The sequence below is a fragment of the Dendropsophus ebraccatus genome, chromosome 3 (genome assembly GCF_027789765.1).
Source record: "Dendropsophus ebraccatus isolate aDenEbr1 chromosome 3, aDenEbr1.pat, whole genome shotgun sequence".
Lineage (NCBI taxonomy): Eukaryota > Metazoa > Chordata > Amphibia > Anura > Hylidae > Dendropsophus > Dendropsophus ebraccatus.
In genome coordinates this window covers 57966640-57989793 of record NC_091456.1, presented here as the reverse complement: position 1 = coordinate 57989793, position 23154 = coordinate 57966640, and the positions used below count along the sequence as shown (strand labels likewise).

At 44.8% G+C, this 23154-nt stretch overlaps 1 protein-coding gene across 1 annotated transcript; it reads right to left on the bottom strand.

The window, feature by feature from the left end:
* Positions 1–368: 368 nt before the first annotated feature.
* CARNMT1 (carnosine N-methyltransferase 1) lies at positions 369–21094 on the bottom strand. The gene is made up of 8 exons (XM_069964255.1): positions 20701–21094; positions 18070–18265; positions 16083–16246; positions 13708–13848; positions 11355–11533; positions 5145–5258; positions 2714–2817; positions 369–1121 (listed from the first exon to the last, which is right to left on the bottom strand). Exons 1-8 carry the CDS (start codon positions 20934–20936, stop codon positions 1020–1022), a joined length of 1236 nt encoding a protein of 411 aa, XP_069820356.1. The 5' UTR covers positions 20937–21094; the 3' UTR covers positions 369–1019.
* Positions 21095–23154: the final 2060 nt, after the last annotated feature.

Here is a 23154-nt window from a genome sequence, read left to right as displayed (position 1 = left end):
ATTTAGGCTATGTTCACACTACGTAAAACTACGGCCGTAGTTCTCGCCGCAGAACTTTACGCTGTGTGACATAGCCTTATGTTGAATCGGATCCCGGCAGGAGCGTACACACATCGTACATGCTCCGGCCGGGAGCCCATGCGGTGCCGGAAAAAACTTGACAGGTCAGTTTTCTGCAGCCGGAATTCAGTGAATTCTGGCCGCAGAAAGACCTGTCAGTGCACACAGTGAAGCGAGCGGCTCCGCTCGCTTCACTGTGTGCTATGGGGAGCTCCGCGGCCGGTAAGATCACCCGGCCGGTACTTAAGTACCGGCCGAGATGATCCGGCCAGAGACCGGCCGTTCCGTGACCCGGCCGGGGTCACGGAACGGCCGGTCTCATATGTAATGTGAACATAGCCTTATAGCGCGTATCTGAAACATCAGGCTGCTATAATGCAGCAGCTATACACACACAATATGGCAGCTGTGCTATCTGTGCCAAACAGAAACGAGGGAATGGCTCAGTAGAAGGGAAGCACTTAATTCCCATTACAGACGTTAAAAATAATAAAATATATTGCATCTCATGGTTTTCCATAATCCGGCTGATAACTAAATAAAAATAAATTAATCCTAACAGGCACTGACATATTCCATTTCCTTCTAATGGGTAAGCAAACACTAAATTATAAATTCCATAATGTCATGAAGGGGACGTGGGGGTGGATCAGGTACAATTAAAAAAAAAAAAAAGCATGATCACAATATTATAACAATGGGGAAGTGTGTGCACATAATGCTAGTATAGCAACTGATTTAAGAATCTTCTGGAAATATACAAGGGGACACCCATGTCTTTAGTTTTGGCGTGACTGCATGTCTGAAGAAAAAAAAAAAAAAAAAAGATCTGTTCATCTTCATCCGTTCAATCAACTCCTGTTGGTAAAAGGCACCTTGTGACAATAAGTCAATGTCCGTGAGCTAGGCCCCCGTCAAGTTTACTGAAGCAATAGGCCAAAATGTTGTAGTTCGAGGTATTATTCTGGTTTCCGAGCAACAAAAAATATACAGTCATAAAAGTATTTCATCATTGATAAATGATTCACGGTATACGTTGTCCTTATAGAGTCTCGCTCCGCCTGCAAAGACAAAAGTCAAGAAAAACTGTTGTGAAAGGGAACCAAATCAGAACACTTGTGCTGTCTGGGCTCCCGGAACAGCTGCACAAGAGACCTTGAAGCCGGTTCTCCCTTGGTGTCGGGGGTTCCGGCCTCTGTAAGCTTCAGGTCGTGAAAAATGCCTCACATGCTTTTTAATCCTGCACGTGAGGCAGGGGGGAGCCAGGAACTAGTCATCTGGGCTGTGAATAGTCACGGCTCTCTGTCTCTGTATTAGCGCACTCTGTGGGGTGATTGACAGTCACGGAGGCCTGTTCTCTCCGATTTGTATGTAAAAGCATTTTTCTCATCATTGGTTCAATTTAAAGGAGCAAAATTTTTTATTAAAGTATGGTATTGCCCCCCAAAAGTTATACAAATCCCCAATATATACTGATTACAGGAAATGCTTTTTCCTCTGCTCTTACTACTGGATCAAGGCTTCACTTCCTGGATAACTTGGTGATGTCACGACCCGACTCCCAGAGCTGTGTGGGCTGTGGCTGCTGGAGAAGATGATGGCAGGGGGACACTGAGGGACACAGGGCACTGGAGGGACACTGAGCATCCCTCTGCCATCATCCTCTCCAGCAGCCACAGCCCACACAGCTCTGGGAGTCGGGTCGTGACATCACCAAGTTATCCAGGAAGTGAAGCCTTGATGTAGTAGTAAGTGCAGGGAAAAAAGCACTTTGGGTATTTCCCATAATGAGTGTATATTAGTGATTTGTATAAATATTGGAGGGCAATACAATACTTTAATAAAAAAATAAGCCAGGCTTCTCCTTTAAGCACTTTCAATATAGGCTGCTATGTCATGTGACCCCAATCAGGCACCCAGTAAAGTACAGTGTCTTCTGGAATACACCTATCAATCCCCCTGACAATTGTCAGATATCTCCCCCCCATGTGTAGAGACAAAAGACTGTCTAATTTATAAAGACCAGGGGAGCAGTGATATAGTAGGAGTCTATATGAGCTACAAAATTATACAACTCCCCAGACACACTAACTGCCTTTTGTATGTGCAAATTCCCCAGTGTATCCTATGAGATGTAGCTTGACACAACTTTCCCATCTTGTGAGACATGACAGGAATCTGAGAATCATGACAGGAAGCTGCATCTCATAGGAATACATTTAGACCCTGCAGTGTGATTAAGGGAACAGAAATTCTATGTCATTGATCTATACCTTGCTGCACCTAGGGCTCAAAGCAAGTGCAGTGATGATCCTCCATCACAGGAATCTTGAAAAATAGGAACCTATACAAAGGTTAAAGCGAATTTACCATCAGGTACAACGCTTAAAGATTTTTACATGAATAGATTGGTGCCGTGGCATGGTTCCTGTGCACGGCTCCGATCTATTCCCAGCCACCAGCCCAGCCTGAAGTACTGGAGGTGTGCCTGCCTGCGCCCAGTGTAACAAAAAAACCTTCTCTTTGTGACACGGCTCCATTAGAATTTATGTAAAATTCTTACAGCGATGTGCCAGATGGTACATTCACTTTAGAAACATGATTTTTGAGTACAAGAAATTGTGAAAAAATAAATATATATTTTTATAAATACCTCAAGTAGAAATCCGTGCTGTATGATAACATTTTTGAGATCTTCATAGCTCACTTCTATAGAAAGTTCATTTGCCAAGTTTTCAAAATGATACAGAAGCGGTCCTGGAAAATAAATCCACAACTACTGCACTACAGCACAATGTATAATAAGGCTGTTGTAGTTATTCTTGATTACGGACAGTAAAATTTTGAAGTCATTTACTTAAAGGGGTAGTGCGGTGTAAAAAAATTTTTTTTCACTAAATAACAGACATTACAAAGTTATACAACATTGTAATGTGTGTTATTTAAAGAGGATGTACCACCTGGTACATCCTCTTTAACCTGAACCCACTGATCGAACGGCGCCGGCACGGGGAAGCCGGTGCCGCGGTCCGTTTTTCGGACCGAGACCCCGTTCACGGCGCCGTTCTATGCACGGGAACCAGCCAGTGCTCAAGCACTGGATGCCGGCCCGCTCGCCCCCAGTGGGAGGGAATTCCCTTCCCTGTATGACGCGGCTCCGTTCATTCTAAGTGAGCCGCGTGATACAGGGCAGGGAATTCCATCCCACTGGGGGCGGGCCGGCCGGCCTCCAGTGCTTGAGCACCGGCCGGTTCCCGTGCGAAAAACAGACCGCAGCACCAGCTTCCCCGTGCCGGCGCCGTTCGATAGGTGGGTTCAGATTAAAGAGGATGTACCAGGTGGTACATCCTCTTTAAGTAAAAGGCCTCCTTCCCCATGTTTCCCCTCCGACCTTGGACCCGAAAGTATGATACAGTATACTCACGGAATCACTGTCGACCCCGGCCGCCATATTGGGACGAACACGTCAACTTCAGGAGGCCGACCTGACTGCTCCAGCCCTTCCTCATGACGGCCCCCCTCTAGCGGCTCAGCCACCATTAGCTGAGCATAACAGAAGACATCTAGGGCTTCTGTTATGCTCAACCAATGGCGGCTGAGCAGCTGATGACGTGCTGGAGGGGGGCCAGCATGAGGGAGGGATGGAGCAGTCAGGCCAGCTTCATAAAAATGATGTGTTCGTCCCAAGACGGCGGTCGGGGTCGACAGTGATTCCTAGAGTATACTGTATCACACTTCCGTGGTGGCGGGGGGGGGGGGGGGGGGAACACGGGGAAGGGGGCCTTTGGGACAGGCTCCCAACCCCCCGCTAGAGCACCTTATAAGTACCTGATCGCGCCGGGTCCCGCTTCTTGTCACAGTCGGGTGACTGAGATTTCAGCGCCCAAAGCCCGGCGCGAGCGCTCCTGACATGAGTCCAACTCTCATAGAGAATGACTGGTGAGTCCGACGCTCCGTCATTCTCTATGAGAGTTGGACTTATTTCAGGAGCACTCGCGCCGGGCTTTGGGGCACTAAAATCTCCATCACCCAACAGTGTCAAGAAGCAGGACCCGGCGCGATCAGGTACTGTACGTATAAGGTGCTCTAGCGGGGGTCGGGAGCCTGTCACCCCGGCACCGGGGGTGACAGGTTCCCTTTAAATAACACACATTATGTTGTATAACTTTGTAATGTGTGTTATTTAGTGAAAAAATGTTTTACACCGCACTACCCCTTTGAAGCGAACGTACCATCAGGCCCTTTTTTTGAACTGCGGCCCGATTCCCACACACTATTACTGAGCACTGTCCTGGGCTGAAGCACTGAAGGTAAGCCAGCCCGCCCCAAGTGGGAGGGACCCCCCCCATGCCACATCATAGAGGGGCAGGGGTTTCCTCCCAATGGGGGTGGGACAGTGCTTAGCAATCTTGCACAGAAAATTGGCCACGGTTCAAAAAAGGACTCAGCAGGTAAACAGCATAAAGTGTCAGCAGGTAAACAGGCAAAAAGAAGCCTGCGGCTGAACAGGGATTTTCTTTAGGACCCCGGGCATACAATTTTTATTTTAATTTCCATAGTTTTCAGTGCTGAAATACAAGTCAGACTTCAAAACTAGGCCTTGGTCCTTAAAGGGAACCAATCAGCCAGTTTGAGCCGATATGGTTCCCTTGAGCATTGTATAAAGCACCTGGAGCGGCCCCGGCACGTACCGGCCGTGGCCATAGCAGGTGCTTTATAACGGAGAAAATGACTTATTCCCCGGCTCGTGACTAGATATGAGCGGGGAAGTAGTCATGGTGGGCGGCTCCCCGCTCGTATCTAGTCACTGTGCTCTGCCTGTCAGCGCGCTCGGCGGGATGATTGACAGGCAGAGAGGCCAGTAACGGACCTCTCTGCCTGTCAATCATCCCCTCTGAGCGCGCTGACAGGCATAGCGCAGTGACTAGATACGAGCGGGGAGCCGCCCACCGTGACTACTTCCCCGCTCGCATCTAGTCATGAGCCAGGATTACTCTTTAAACAAGCAAATATCTGAAATGCCCATGTAATATGTGACACTTAGCATCTGTTTCCACTCATTTGTGAACAGAAAGATATCTTACCTAAATTTATCCAAATGCCTCCAGGTTTTAGGATTTTCCAAATAGTCTCAACATAGTCAAGAATGTTATGTGCAGTGTCTATAAAGAAACATGTGGCTACACAGTCCCAAGAGTCTGTTCGAATGGAAAAGAAAGGCTTATAAACTTTAGTATTCAGAACAAACAATTATTCAGATGGCATAAAGACAGTCTATTTGTCTTAATGGGGCGTGTGAACATCACAGAGGGGGGCACCCCTCGTCTTCCCCTTTTTAGCCCATACCTGCATTTCCTTATCATCTTGTGTGATACATATACTGGAAGATGTTTCCTAGTATGAATGTAATATAGAATAGCACACGCTCTATTTGTCACTTCTCTCAGTACTATTATTTTACATTTTTTATTTTAGGGCAGTGTAAAATGTGAGGTATAAATAAATTTAGCATAATTTGCTTTATTTGACTGCCTTCTAAAACGCAAATAAGGCAATTGGCAATAAGGTATGCCAACATATACAGAGGCATACTTACAAATGGCCCACTGAGTGGTCTGAACGTGGCCTAACTGTAATTATGCTTGGCCCATTTCCATAATGTATCCAGTGTGGGACAGTTTCAGTATTATGTGACAGCCATGCAAATGAATGTTTGTCCATAGGACTCATTTAATTGTCTGGGTCTGGTGTATTGCAAGGAGTCCTGAGCATGAGGTGTTCTGCCTCCATGTCAGCCATATGCAATAATAAAGGAATATAACTATATCAGTACAAGGAAACATTTTTTTTAATGGGAAAACGAAACCTCACCCCCACCACACATTGCACATAGGATCCACAACTTTAACCCTTGTATCAGACATGAATAGGATTATCTGCATCTGGATTAATAGATGATTCAATTCACCAACAGGAACAGAAATCTTAAAAACTGTGAAGAATTCACACCAAAACTAAATGTTCACTCTATATGGATTAAGCTATATTTGCGTACTAAACTTCCAACACAATTTGCCATTTTACAAATAGATATCCTATCACAAATACTTCAGCATGTCCCCCAGCATCTTCTGTTAAGGCTAGGTTCACACTGCATTTTTAGCATCCGTTTAACTGATCCGTTTTTTGCAAAACAACGAATTGCAAAAAACGGATGCATTTGTGTGCATCCGTTTTTGATCCGTTTTTTCCACTGACTTCAATTATATAAAAAAAAAAAAACGGATAAAAACTGATGTTTGTTTTTTTTGACGCACAAGTACTGTTGACACTACTTTTTTGACCGTTAAAAAAAAAACAGATCCGTTAAATGGATTGCAAAAACGCAGTGTGAACCCACCCTAAGCTTGCTGGGTAAATGTAATGCAGGAAACATGGTGCAGGCTTTGATACATGTTGTGGAGAGGGCATTAGTGATTGGTTAGGAATTTTGGATGGGGATTTTGTAGACTGCACCCATTTTAGTGAATTCTAATACTGTACAGATGTACTTATTGGACTTTGTCCCGCTGCTCAGATCAGAAAGCTGTTTACAGGTACCATCTCGACTCCTATTACCATGCATATTATTTTAATGGAAAACTAAACCAGTCTGTCTGCAGGATTTTCTGTTTCTGAATCAGCCTTGTATAAATCCTGGAGAGAACATAGGAGTTTGTTTCCTGTTGCATTCCTGGCAGGAAAAAGGGTTGGGGTGCTTTGTACCCTAAGGGTATGTTCATAATGAGCAAATATGGCGGATCTCTCTGCCGCCGTGCTCAGTGTCCGCCACAGAATTCCGCCTGTTTTACTCAGTGTGAACATACCCTTTGGGTGGGTTCAGACTGCAGAATCAGCGCGGATAAATTCCGGTGGATTCCGTCGCTTGTACTGCTCATGTCTCCGCCCGTGCCATAGGCACCATTCTATGCATGGGCAGAATACGCATTCCGCCGAAAGAACTGACATGCCACATCTTTTGGCGGAACGCGGAATCAGCCCGGATATAGAATGGCGTCTATGGCACGGACGGATATGCGCGCCGCTGCGAACTGGTATGAGTGACGGAATCTGACAGAATTTATCCGTGCAGATTCCGTAGTCTGAACCCACCCTAATGCAGAGAGATCTGAGGGGAAACACTTCTGCTCCATGCCAGTTTCAGATGAGCAGAATATGGCTGAATGTCTGCGTCCATATTACGGCCTCCAGGTTTCCCACCCATCAAGACTAGCTTGACTAACAGCCTGAGTAGAGAGCGACCGAGTGTGTATCCAGTCACAGCCAGCACCATTTAAAAGGTATTCCGGCTCTATTCAGCATAGATAGAGCTAAGGTGAAATGTATATGCACACTGTTCTTCTCAAATTAGGTCCTATGGCCCCCAAGACCAGATAGGTTCTCTAACTACAGGAGATACCAAAATAGTGTAAAAACTGCCTGCTTGGCCACTTTCAGAATTTTGACCGCTAGGCTGCCTTAACTAGCCAGAATGGAGCCAATGGGCTCTACTACTAGAGATAAATGGCGGGCTCGCATCTATCATACATTTGTGTGGCCAGGGCTGTAGAGTCGGTAAGCCGCAGCTCCGACTCCTGAATTTTATCAGGACCGACTCCCGAATCCTGCTCCTTCATAAATGGCCGGTCATATACCAGGGGAGTTAGGCTGGGTTGACACTGCGTTTTTGCAATCCGTTTTTTCATACTTTTTTGCAAAAAACGGATGAAAAAAATGGATGCATTTGTGTGCATCCGTTTTTCCATTGACTTCCATTGTAAAAAAAAAAAAAAAAAAAAAAGCGGATCAAAACGGACACAAAAGTAGTGTCAGCTACGTTTTTGTGTCCGTCAAAAAAAACTGATCCGTTTTGATCCGTCTTTTGCAAAAAACGTATTGCAAAAACGCAGTGTGAACCCAGCCTTATTTATCACACTGGCTCCGCAGCTTCTCCCTAATGTCCTAAATGATCCTGGGGCGACTTCTGAGTGAATAAAGGAATACTGTATATAAAGCAGATTCTCCTGTGTGTGCAGTGGATGCAGCCAGTCTCCAGCCTCCATGTCCTGAACTACTCACAACTAGACTAGATGGAGCAGGTAGTCTTTTCCTGCTGACAATCTTCTATGTTTCTAACTAAATATTCATCAAACTTAACCCCTAGACGACTTAGGAAGTACCGGTACGTCCTGGAAGTCTGTGCCCAGACGACCAATGACGTACCGGTACGTCCTGAGCTATGAAGCACACTCCGGAGCAGAGAACGCTTCATAGCAGGTGGGGGCCGGCTGCAATCAGCTGCAGCGTGTCATTAACTCCTTAAACGCCACAGCATTTAAGTGTGACAGGAGGAGTCCCCTGTCACTTACCGATCGGGACCCCTGCAGTGTGACTGCGGGGGTCCCAATCATTAAAACGGACCGCCGGAGGTCTCTCACCTGCCTCCGTGCGGTCCGATCGGCGATCTGGTCACTGAGCCTGCACAGGCAGGCTCAATGAGCAGAGCGCCGATAACACTGATCAATGCTATGCCTATGGAGTCTTTGTCAGTGTGAACGGCGTACACGAAAAGAGGGAAAAGAGGGAAAAATGTGCGCGGATTACAGATTTTATGTTACATTATATATATAAAAAAAAAAAAAACAATAAAAAGGTGATCAAAACGTCCGATCGTCACAAATATGGTAATAATAAAAACTAGAGATCATGGCGGAAAAAATGACATCCCATACAGCCCCGTAGGTGTAAAAATAAAAGTGCTATAAGCGTCACAATAGGCCTATTTTATTAATAATTGCCAAAAAAAAAAAAAGAATTTCATAAAAAAAATATATATATATAACATTAGAAAATCTGCGTAAGGCTATGTTCACACTACGTAAATCTACGGCTGTAGTTTTCGCCGCAGAATTACAGCCGTAGATTTGCGGGGTGGAACATAGCATTGTTTGCTATGGGATCCCGGCCGGAGCGTACACACATCGTATACACTCCGGACGTTTCCCATGTGGCGCCGCAAACAACTGACAGGTCCATTATTTGCGGACGGAATTCAATGAATTCCGTCCGCAGAGGGACCTGGCAGTTCACACAGTGAAGCGAGCGGCTCCAGCGCCCGCATCAGAGCTCCACGAAGAAAAGATCATCCGGCACGTGTCTCAACGTCAGTGTATTCTAGAACATTGCCTATTGTGACACGGAGTCACGGAACGGCCGGTCTCATCCGTAGTGTTAACATAGCCTAAACCTGCATATGGTTGTGTTCGGACTGACCTACAGAGTAATAGTATCATGTCGCTTTTACCATATAGTGCATTACGTAGACAAAGGAACCCCCCAAACGTTACCATATTGCATTCTTTTTTACGATTTCACCTATTTATATCTTCATAAATAATATATTTGGGATTCCAGCATACATGTTATGGTAAAATGAAAGATGCCATTACAAAGTACAACTATTTCTGTAAAAAAACAAGTCATCACATGGCCCCGTAGATAGAAAACTGAAAGTGCTAGAGCTCTTGCACACCACACACACAGCTTGCTGCGGCCATAGCACACATACACACAGCCTGCTGCAACCATAGTGCACACACACACACAGCTTGCTGCAGCCATAGCACATATACACACAGCCTGCTGCAGCCAAAGCACACACACAGCCTGCTGCAGCCATAGAGCACACACACAGCCTGCTGCAGCCATAGAGCACACACACAGCCTGCTGCAGCCATAGAGCACACACACAGCCTGCTGCAGCCATAGCACACACAGAGAGCCTGCTGCAGCCATAGCACACACACACACACCCTGCTGCAGCCATAACACACACACACAGCCTGCTGCAGCCATAGCAAACACACACACACACACACACACACACAGCTGCAGCCATAAAACACACAATCTTCTCCCAGAGAGAAAACACCACACTGAGGACAGAGGTTACTGCTACACTACTTATGTCTTCTACTCCTCCTCCTCTATATTACACAGGATATCTTTATATTACACTGCTGTTCATATACAGTCACCCAGCATCCACGAAGAGAACAGCACAGATCTCCCCCCACACAATGGACTCTTCCAGCTCAGAAATAAACTGCCAAATAGTGGCTGACAACTTTTCCATGACCACCCTTATGTAATAGGGCCATTGTCCTATTACTGATATATTCCCCGACCACCCTTATCTAATAGGGCCAGTGTCCTATTACTGATATATTCCCCGACCACCCTTATCTAATAGGGCCAGTGTCCTATTACTGATATATTCCCCGACCACCCTTATGTAATAGGGCCAGTGTCCTATTACTGATATATTCCATGACCACCCTTATGTAATAGGGCCAGTGTCCTATTACTGATATATTCCATGACCACCCTTATGTAATAGGGCCAGTGTCCTATTAGAATGTTGCTCATAATATATATTCATGAGCAAAACTTGTAAAATTCATATCAAAATTCAATTCTACATTTTTAAAATATTTTTTAAAAGCTGGAGTCGGTACATTTTTTTCCGACTCCAACTCCAGCCAAAACTAGCTCCGACTCAGACTCCACGACTCCGATTCCACAGCCCTGTATGTGGCTATACCATAAGTGTTTGCATTGGGACTTTCTCTTGAAGAGAAATGTGACTCTAGACAAGACTATGGGGGGGGGGGGGGGGGGGAATTTATAAACTCCCTACATTTTTAGTTTGATGTGAAAAAGTAAAATATTTTGCCCAGAATCTCATATGCTCAAACATTTGAAACTTCTCAGACACCACACTTCGTAAATTCCCCAGAGTATTTTTAAAATGTAACTATCATCTTGCCCGCACAGTAGAATACGGAACTGCCGGAATCTCCAAAGACTGTACTGCAAGTGTATTACAATGCAGTTTTGGTGTTATATTCAGGTTGGGTGGTTCGTATGTTTGAGTATTGTGAATGATCTAGATTTGGTCCATGATTTGTCCATAATTAGTATCTCTTGTACTGCCATGCACTGGTTCTGCACAACTTCTATTGCTTTTTTAGCAAAACTTGCACCCAGGTCTCCATCACATGACAGGTACAATTGTTAACCATTGAAAGCAAACAATGATGGTTCTTATTGAGTGTCTGTAGGCAGAGTTTTTAAAATAGAGGAGAAATTAGAAAATGGCTTCACTTTTCATTATATAAAGAATAAATGTGTAAAAAATCAGCTACATAAACAGGTTTAAGTTATTCTGTGCGCCTGAAAACTTATTTACTCACTGTTTTCTGTGTATATTTCTTGGAAGTCTCCTGCAGTCATGGAAAAATTTGGATTGTATGGAAGATCATGAGGATTGACATCAGGAAAGTAGACTGGTCTTACTTGATCTATTGATTTCACGTTGTTGCTAAACTGATGAATCCAAGGATAAAGTTTAAAAGCATTAATCTGGGAACATCTGTAACATATCAAAGGAAAACAATACATAAAAACCATTAACAAATAAAACCTAAAACATCAAAGGTCACCGGACTTTTCCCTGATGTCACAACTATAAATCTCGAAGTCTCTCCTGTTGCAAGAAAGATTTAACATAGAGCCATAAATTAGGGCTTCTCAGCCTTTTTTCTACTGGGACCTCACTAACCAGAACATGGCGATACCGGGGCTTAATCATGCATGTGGCTGCTCAGGCATGATGGGAATTGTAGTGCAGCAATAGCAGGAGGGCCGCACATTCCCTAACACTGCTGTAAATGTTGACTGTAGCTAGGAGAGGATTTAGGCATGGCAATGCCATCGAGGTTCCTTTATTTTTGATAGCAAAAATAATAATGAAGACTACACGGGTTTTACCAGCAAAAATAATGGAACCTCTGCAGAAAAAGACAATAATGTAAACCAAACCTAATACTTTATCAGGCGATTTAAAGAGGATGTACCACCCGGTACATCCTCTTTAACCTGAACCCACGGATCGGTCGGGGAAGCAGAATGCCGCGGTCCGTTTTTCGGACCGCCGCCAGGTTCCCGTGTACGGCGCCGTTCGATCCAGCGGTACCGGCCGGAGCTGAAGCACTGGAGGTCGGCCGGCCCGCCCCCAGTGGGAGGGAATTTCCATTCATTCTAAGCGAGCCGCGTCATACAGGGGAGGGAATTCCCTCCCACTGGGGACGGGCCGGCCGGCCGACCTCCAGTGCTTCAGCACCGGCCGGTACCGCTGGATCGAACGGCGCCGTGCCCGGGAACCGGGCGGCGGTCAGAAAAACGGACCGCGGCACCGGCTTCCCCGTGCCAGCGCGGATCGATCCGTGGGTTCAGGTTAAAGAGGATGTACATCCTCTTTAAATATTAGTACCTTAATACCTTACCTTAATAACCTTATGTAATGCTATAGTCTGAAACAGACAGAGGGTCATTAAAAGGGTTATCCAAGAAGGGCAATACTGGATTGATGGGGGCCCAACACCCTACAAAGCTGATCGTCAGGTAGTTGGACCCTCAATATTACCATACTGATCACCTATCCTGAGACTAGGCAATCACATTTTTTATGGGTGGATAACCCCTTTAAAATGCTAACCTGCTAAGGCAACAGCTAAGGATACTACCAATTATATCACTGTTACTAATGCTACGTTCTTAAGTGGCACCAAAGTATATGAAAGGAAACCTGTCAGAAGCAACTAATAATAATAATAATAATAATAATAATAAATAATATTTATTTGTATAGCACCAACAGATTCCACAGCGCATATATATATATATATATATATATATATATATATATATATATATATATATATATATATATATACACACAGTACAGATGTTACATAATACACAGTTAAATAATTAGAATAAATAAAAATACAAAGTGTATACGAGACCTGCTAGTTGGAGCTTACAGACTACAACTGGGGTCAACACAAACAGGAACATATGCTATTTTGATTTACATACAGTTTCAGCTTTTAAGTGCTACCATAGAAGACAGGTAAAAATAAATCATATATCATGTGCATAGGATAAGCTGATGATGCTAACCTTAAAGGGGTCATCTTGTTTCTATACAGGTAATGGTTAGAAATAGCAGCTCAGCCAATCACTGGCTGATGTTGGTCATCATTAAATAGACATTTCCTATGTTGAGGCAAGACTAGTAAGTGGAGATCACTGAGGACATGCCTAGTGTTGGAATACAGCAGCAGGGGGAGGTACAATCAGTACGGCCAAACACCTATAAGGCAGCTTCATGCTGGGGGAAGCATGACTATGTGACTGGTACCCAGATGGTATTGAGCCATGTGTAAGCCTAAAGTGTTACAGCATTTTAGCACATTTATCGTAATCTGAACGCTGGCTCGCAACTCACATTAAGAGCCATTCTTGTCACCTTGTCCCTAGCACACTCACTATAATAAACATGTCTATCCTTTTTCATAATACAGGTCTGTCAGGCTAAAAAGCCTAATCAGGGTCACTGGCATGCCAAGAACACAGGACCATGGATAGGCATTTCTATTTGCTCTTTGGACCAAAGACCAATGCCCCAAAAAATTCAGAGCCAAGCTATATTAAATCTATGCAGGGCAACGATGAAGTAGCCAATACTAACAGCCAACATACCTATTAAGTACAAAATTAGAGGAGAAAAGCATAAAAAAGCTCCATTCATTTCCTTGGCAAGAATACCCATGCATTGCGATTTCCCAAGCCAATCTTCCAAGTCCAGCACCAGGTACTAGTATATTAATTTGGGAAGGATCACTGCAAAAATGGTAGAAACATAATAAAAGACAAAAAAACAGCAATTAGAGCTAGACTATTAATGAAAGAAATTGGAATACCAATTTAAGCTTGCTTACAAGTATGGGATTACAGGATACCCTTTTGTTATGAAAGGAGCCGTGGGTCCACGTGTGACCTGCAGCTTCATTCATTCTCTATGGAGCCGCACATGCGAGTGCTATACTCCTCTCTCTATTAGGCAACTTCATACAGAAGGAATGGAGCTGCTTAAAGGGGTTATCCAGCGAAAATCTTTTTCTTTCACATCAACTGGTTTTAGAAAGTTATATAGATTTATTTTTTGTTTAAAAATCTCAAGTCTTCCCATACTTAGTAAAGTAAGTAAATTACAAATCTATAAGTATGGGAAGACTTGAGATTTTTAAACAAAAAATAAATCTATATAACTTTCTGAAACCAGATGATATGAAAGAAAGATTTTCGCTGGACAACCCCTTTAAAGAAAATCTGTCACTAGGTTTATGCTTCTTTAAATAAAGGCAGTAAAAACTGGTTACAGAAATACTGAAGAGAACAAAGTATTACATACATCATAAGTTTTACATAATTACTTTCATCAAGTTTAGAAGTTTTTCTGAGTTTCTTCAAAATATTCGTGCTACTGTACTGAAACGCTGTGTCAGTACAGTAGTACAGCGAATATTAAAACACTTTCAGAGCTCCCGGCATCATAATGAATAATGCTGCAAAATATTGTCCATGCATGGACAGTATTTTACAGACATGTGAATGGCCCCTTACCCTGTTATCCCTGTATCTACACAGTGCTGCCTCCTGAATGTGATTTCCCCCTCTTCTCTTTAGTCACCATCTGCAGTTCACTGCTCAGACCAGGGCTGCTTCATTGCTGTGCTCCTGTTTCTTCTCTGCTCAAAAAGCAACATGCAAAACCAGTACATGGATAACACAATTCTCTCCCTACATGCCATCTATAGTAGTGTACTATAAAGCATACCCCCGCACAGTGACAGCCTTGTCAGTCCATTGCACTGCAGCATTGTGTAATGGCATGGTAAAGAGGAGAAGGGTCTGTGAATAGTTACTGTCCTGTAAATGGCCGAAGGAAGTCCAGGTGTGAGTACTGTTGGAAAACAGATGCCTGTGGCCTTAAAGGGGTTATCCAGCGCTACAAAAACATGGCCACTTTTCCCCCTACTGTTGTCTCCAGTTCAGGTGCAGTTTGCAATTAAGCTCCATTTACGTCAATGGAACTGAGTTCCAAAACCCCACCCAAACTGGAGACAACAGTAGGGGGGAAAGTCTTTATTCCGGTGGCGTTGTGTCAAAGAGGCAGAGCCTAGAGTATCCATGCCCTAGGTCTACAGTGCCTCTCTTCTTCGTCTGCCTCTTTGAAACCGCACTGTTAGAATAAAAGATTTTTTTTTTTTTACTCAAACACTGGCTCCGGGAGAAAAGGCAAGCTCGGGAGCAGGCATGCATCAAGGAAACTTCTGAACAATACCAAAGGTTTAGGGACGGTGTGGGGTTGATAAAGGTTCACTTTAAAGTGACACTGTCACCCCTTTTTGCATTATGCCTTCTCTACACAGGTGTAAAGGGTAAATTTACCAGTTTACATACCTTATTTTATATCATACGTCATGGTGCTTGTTCCAGTAAAAAGTAATCTTTTATCATCTGTGGATTGTGCTACCAGTGCCAGTTAGCCCGCCCACAACACGACAGTTGCCCCCCCCGTGATATCATCAGCCCATAGGACCCGCCCCCTCGACCGACATTGGAACAGGCCAGCCTAAAGGTCTTGGCCCCACCCCCTCTAGGTTGGACCAAACCAATGGCCGCAGAGGAGCCAGAGCCTAAGTGCCGACGACATCACAGGGGCAACAGTGCCATTGTGGGCGGTGCTAAGTGCCACTTTGGCTGTTAAGCCCCTCCCAGATAGCACAATCCACACATTATTAAAGATCACTTTTTACTGAAACAAGCCCCATGACGTTTGATGTAAAATAGATTATGAAAACGGCTAAATTTACCCTTTACACCTGTGTAGAGATGTCAGAATGCAAAAAGGGGGTGACAGTTTAACGTTAAATAAGTTATACAGTCACGTGTAAGTATGGGATTTTGATCTGGTGCCATCAAATCTGTCAAGAAATACCAGTAAGGAGAGGGACATACAGGTAATGACGAGTAACAAGCTCATACGGTGATTATTAAGTACAAAGGTTTACCATTGATCTTTAGGGAAGTACTTCAGAATCTCATTGACGATTGGCTGGTAACAAGCTTCTCTCTCCACCTTGCCTTCTTCACTCCAGTCTCGTACAAATTGCTTTATTGTGGACTTCAACTTGTCCATGTCAAATGTAGATGCCGGAGTGGGTTTTTTGTGACCCTAAAGATTTAGAATTAAAAAATAAATTGCAATTGGGATTTACGCATAGTACCCCATCAGATCACAAAGGGGCCGAGGCTGATTAATAAATCTTGCGCATTTTGACACTTTCAATCTAAGTTTGCATTTCTGTTAGATTAGATCACTTTTTTGCTCACTTTAGACCAACTCAGGGCGTCAAGATTTGAGAGCATGGCATAACAACACAGCATTATACTTGGCCCAACAAGCATGGATAAGCAGGATCACACGCAATGGCCTCTACACGGCTCCATTAATCGTGTGGCCATTTAAAAGCATTATCATCAGCTGCACATCCCACTTAGACAATAATTTATATGGCCACATATAAGATTCAAGCAGTCGACTGATCGCTGGCTTTAATGCTACGTTTACACAGAGCAATAATTCGCCCAATCGATCGTTTAACGATTTTGAAGCAAGGGTTTGGTTTTTATAACGATCAGCGTTTAGATGAATAAATTGTTAAAAAATTAGTAAGAAAAATCATTATTGCGATCGTTTTTAAGATCGCTTAAGCCCATCTTTGACATAGGGTAAAAGTGAAAGACTGTTTACACGAAGCAACAATTTAAGAACATGTTGAAAGATCAAAATGAACGATTTCTCACTCGTCATTTGATCATTTGCTGTGTTTACACGGTACGATTATCGCTCAAATGCGATCGTTTATGCGAAAATTCGAACGATAATCGTTTCGTGTAAGTGCAGCATTACAAGGACCAATTATCACATTTTGCTACAGATTACCTCCTCCCCTTTCGAGGCAGCTGATGTAAACAAGTCCCTATCCGCAACTTAGTGATGAGGGTTAATCACATTGAGGTCATCAGCAACTTAACCTCAGATTAACCCTCTCAGCATTACAAAGAAACTACAAACTTGCAAATAAAGCCTGCCAGAGACTTGGTTATCATCAGCTATCTCAAAAGGGAGGGCGGAGACAGTTTTTTGGGTTTTCAGTAGAAAGCAGCAGCTCAGAACTGGGAGAAGAAGACTGAATTGATAACAACAAGCAACATGTAAAAAGTTATGTTTGAGTGGAATACTTCTTTAGGGTGCGTTCACACCTACAGGATCTGCAGCTGATTTTCTGCAGCAGATTTCAGTTAAATAACTGAACACAGCATCAAATCTGATGCTGTGTTCAGTTATTTAACTGAAATCTGCTGCAGAAAATCAGCTGCAGATCCTGTAGGTGTGAACGCACCATTAAGGGGGTGTTTTGGTGCCCTTGGGCACTACTACCACCCTCAGTGCACTAATGCACTCCCCAGTCGGCCCCTTCATTAGGAGGGGAGGGCCAGCAGGGGCAGATCAGTAGTCCCAGCCCCAGTGCACAAAACACCTAATTAGGAAATGGATTAAAATGCTAACAACATGGAAACGTCACCAAGGATGAAGGTTTGAAACTTACCCTCAGCCTCAGCCCATGGTGCCCAATGGGGAGCTATCAGCAGGTTAGATATTTCTCACCTGCTGATAGATTCCCTTTAATACTTCAAAAGAGTACATAGAGTGACTCAGATGGGGACTGGGCACCACCGACAAGGTCATGGCAGGTGATCGGGGCAGGTAAGTATAATTTTTTTTAATTTTTATGCCAACCTGAGCCCCTAGACATTCTGTCACCACCTCTAGACCCATAGTTTGTTTTTTTTGTAGCGGCAATTCCATAAGAAATCCATATTCATTTGGTGACTGCTGCTGTAGATTTCCCTTCAGCTTTCTGCGGAAGATTTATTATGTGTAGCCTTCCCCAAATGATCGATTTTTGCAGTAAAAATGAGTAAGCTGCTTACATTGCTGGTGTACTCCTTGTTCTCGAACATACACATGCAGTCATTGACAATGAGCTGTAAGATCTCCTGGTTGTGATCGGCACATTTGCGGATTCTGTCCAGGTTGGAATGGAAGTTCGGCAGCATCTTTTGTTGGCTTTTTGGTAATGACAAAAATTGTCTCTCGGCGCGGTTCACACGTTCATGGATATGAGACCTAATGGAAGACAGAGCAGACACTGCATTATATAGCTGGATTTACTATAAAGCCATGAGATGAACCATACTATGCGACACATCGTCATGGGGGTCTCCTCACCCGAGTATAACTACACAAACAGCAACATTCCCATAATTTAGTGCACATGTGCCTCAAAGAGTTTATCCCCAAAATTACAGGGACAAACTAGTGATGGTATATCCACAGTCTGACCACTGAGATGCCTCCAATCATTAGAATAGAGGTCATCATTCCTCTGAGTGACTCCAGGGGCAGCGCACATGCTTTGCCACTGCTCTATACCATGAACATGACGATTGGGGCAGACACATGCACTTTTAAAGGAGAAGTCCAGCAATTTTTTTTTATTGAAGTATTGTATTGGCTTCACTTCCTGGATAACATGGTGATGTCACTTCCTGGATAACATGGTGATGTCACGCCCCGACTCCCAGAGCTGTACGGGCTGTGGCTGCTGGAGAAGATGATGGCAGAGGGATGCTCAGTGTCCTGTGTCCCTCTGCCATCATCCTCTCCAGCAGCCACAGCCCGCACAGCTCTGGGAGTCGGGTCGTGACATCACCATTTTATCCAGTTAGTGAAGCCTTGATGCAGTATTAAAGGGGTTATCCAATGCTACGAAAACATGGCCACTTTTCCCCCTACAGTTGTCTCCAGTTCAGGTGCGGTTTGCAAATAAGCTCCATTTACTTCAAGTTTACTTCAAATTTCAAAACCCCTCCCAAACTGGAGACAACAGTAGGGGGAAAGTGGCCATGTTTTTGTAGCGCTGGATAACCCCTTTAAGTGCCGAGAAAAAAGCACTTTATAAGCATTTCCCGTAATAAGTGTATATTGGGGATTTATATAACCTTTGGGGGGGGGGGGGGGGGGGGGGGCAATGCAATACTTTAACAAAAATTTTCGCCGGACTTCTCCTTTAATAAGGTATTAGCAGTTACACATATGTGTTCCTTGACGTGTAGCTCTCCAGCTGTTGGTAAACTACAACTCCCAGCATGCACTGACAGTCAATAGCTGGCTGGACATGAGGAGACGTGAGCGCTACAGGGCAGGGAAGACACGAAGTACACACCGCCGTGAGGGATGATACAAGGAAGTACACGCCGCCACGAGGGATGATACAAGGAAGTACACGCCGCCACGAGGGATGATACAAGGAAGTACACGCCGCCACGAGGGATGATACAAGTAGGTACACACCGCCACGAGGGATGATACAAGGAAGTACACACCGCCACGAGGGATGATACAAGGAAGTACACACCGCCACGAGGGATGATACAAGGAAGTACACACCGCCACGAGGGATGATACAAGTAGGTACACACCGCCACGAGGGATGATACAAGTAGGTACACACCGCCACGAGGGATGATACAAGGAAGTACACACCGCCATGAGGGATGATACAAGTAGGTACACACCGCCATGAGGGATGATACAAGTAGGTACACACCGCCATGAGGGATGATACAAGGAAGTACACACCGCCACGAGGGATGATACAAGTAGGTACACACCGCCATGAGGGATGATACAAGTAGGTACACACCGCCATGAGGGATGATACAAGGAAGTACACACCGCCACGAGGGATGATACAAGGAAGTACACACCGCCACGAGGGATGATACAAGTAGGTACACACCGCCACGAGGGATGATACAAGTAGGTACACACCGCCACGAGGGATGATACAAGGAAGTACACACCGCCACGAGGGATGATACAAGGAAGTACACACCGCCACAAGGGATGATACAAGTAGGTACACACCGCCACGAGGGATGATACAAGGAAGTACACACCGCCACGAGGGATGATACAAGTAGGTACACACCGCCACGAGGGATGATACAAGGAAGTACACACCGCCACGAGGGATGATACAAGGAAGTACACACCGCCACGAGGGATGATACAGGGAAGTACACACCGCCACGAGGGATGATACAAGTAGGTACACACCGCCACGAGGGATGATACAAGGAAGTACACACCGCCACAAGGGATGATACAAGTAGGTACACACCGCCACGAGGGATGATACAAGTAGGTACACACCGCCACGAGGGATGATACAAGTAGGTACACACCGCCACGAGGGATGATACAAGTAGGTACACACCGCCACAAGGGATGATACAAGTAGGTACACACCGCCATGAGGGATGATACAAGTAGGTACACACCGCCATGAGGGATGATACAAGTAGGTACACACCGCCACGAGGGATGATACAGGGAATATACTGCACCTGAAAGTGCAAAGGTGGGAGGGTCACATGACTGAGGTCATGTGATGTGCTGTTACCTTCCCCAATGACTTTAGTCCTAAAATGTCACGTGATGGCGCTTCTCCTGGTGGCACACGATCCCAGTACATACAGAGCCCTATAGATAATCACCCGTAACAAGTGAAGGTGTTGATGATCTTCCAGAAGTGCTCCCTCTCCAGCCTCTCCTCCTCCTCCGGGCTCTTCCGCTGCCTCCTCGCAGTGTAAGAACCGAACTCCATCTCCTCCTGTGCCGCCGCCTCCTCCTCCTCCTCCTCCTCCTCCCGGGTTTCTCCGTTGCTGCCCTCACAGTACCCGGTTTCCTCCGAGTCTCTTCTCCGCCGGCGCCCTCGGTTGTGGGTTAACATGTCTCTTGCTGACTCCTGCGGTACCGCTGCAGAGTACAGACGGTGCACTGAGAAACCCTGGAGAAGCGCTGAGGCGCAGGAGTCAATCAAAACCACGTGATTGGGACGAGGAGCGTGCCCTCTGGATCATAACTACCGAACGTGAACCTGCGCTTCAAGAATTCTGGGCTCTGGTCATGACGTCATCAGCGAGCGCCGCCGACTTCAGGGAATGCCGAGCGTCCATATAAAGTGAGGGCAAAACTGCGGGAATGAAGCGAGTTACCTGCCCTGCGTTCCAATGGTAGGCTGACGGGAGCTGTGCTGGGTATAGCTTCACGAGAATGGCTCATCTGGTGCTATGTCTGTCATTGCTTTTAGTGAAAGGTGTGTGTGCAGGAGGACAGCACCTGAGGCAAGGAAAAGTATTGTGAAGGTGGTAGCTATGTGCTTGTGGGATGGAAGTGGTGATGTCTATGGGACAAACTAAAAACAATGAACATTATTTCCAATGGGGAAAATCAGGTTGTTGTTTAATAGGCCTTCAATGAACAGTATATATCTATAGGGGAGATTTATCAGACATGGTGTAAAGTGAACCTGGCTCAGTTGCCCCTAGCAACCAATCAGATTCCACTTTACATTCCTCACAGACTTTGGAAACTGAAAGGTGGAATCTGATTGGTTGCTAGGGGCAACTGAGCCAGTCTCCATTTACACCATGTTTGATAAATCTTCCCCCCCCCCCCTAGTGTATAGTGGATCGAGGGTATATTCCATAGAACATATGTGTAATACTTTTCCTCTGCCAGATATACCTGGAATAATAAGATATAACTGTAGTCTATAGTGGGATTAAAACATAGTCCAAGGATGGAGATACCATTATTTTGTCTGGCCTTGATAGCTCTGCAATGCATAGAAGTACAAGGGAGCTCCAGCTTGTGCATTATTTTCAATATGACCGGGAAGGGTTGGGTAATAAAGAAACCTCCGCTTACCTTCCCGGCTCCAGCACTGACACCCACAATCCGCTGCCCTGGTCTCCGGTCCCTGGCCTCTTCCTGGTCTTACATGGGACCTGGGACGTGACGTAGCAGGCCCACCCAGCCATTCAGAGCCAGGACACTTCTACAGTCACGCCATGTGGGTGTCTGACACATCATCAGGCACAGAAAAAGTATTACACATCTGTTTCTATGGAATGTACAATCATTGCACTATAGACTACAGATATATCCTGTTCATTCTAATTGTATAAAACCTATAAGACTCTATAAAACCTATAAAAAAAATATACTTTTCTTTTTGTTCATTCTTTTTAGTATGGCCCTTACGGTGACAGATTTGTTTTTAGACTCTTACTGTTGTTATCCTGTGTCCCAACACCAGTGATCCCTCTAAGCTGTGAACTCTGGAAAAGGTTAAAGGGGTACTCTGACCATTCAATCCTTTTGCTATAATGTTGGGTCTGCATATAAAATAATCATTGTATTCATGTCTATCTACACTCATCCAGGAATTCTCCTGCGGTGTCTTCGGGTCTCCTGCTAAATGTTCATGCCACTTCTTTTTCTCCAAACTTCTTTTTATTTGAATCACATGATAACAAGACCACACCAGCAGTATGAAGGTAGGACAAGCAGGTCCAAGTATTGCTAATACAATTCTTCAAGACCAACATGTAAAAACAGTTTTTCTAACATTTTATGCAAGTATGATCTCTTATTATACAGTTTGCAAAGACTCAGAGATCTTGCATAATATAAGTATGTACTAGGTGACATATATGTAGAGGAGAAAAAACAAAACAATCAACGAAAAAGAAAAGAGGAATAACCAGTAACAAGTAACTAGTAGCAGCAGTGGAATCTTGATGTTTCCTTAGTATTCTAGCATACAAATAAAATCGGATCTTGTGGATAAAGTGGGTAATGAGAAATGCTATCGGCCTACTTAGCTCCAGGTTAACCCTTTCACGACCTGGGATCATTGATTCCTCAATGCCCAGGTCGTTTTATGACATCAGCTGATGTCACTATGTTTATGTCTGCCCCCTCTCCTCTCTCCCCTGCCGCTGTCATCTTGTGACAGCGGCAGGGGAGAGAGGGGAGGGGGCAGAGCGCACGGCTGCTCGCCCGGCGAGCGTCTTACCTTCCCTCCCTCCCTCCTCCTCCTGAGGCTTCTGGTTTCCATGGCTACCATCGGGGCTCTGCGATCAGTTCGCAGAGCCCCGATG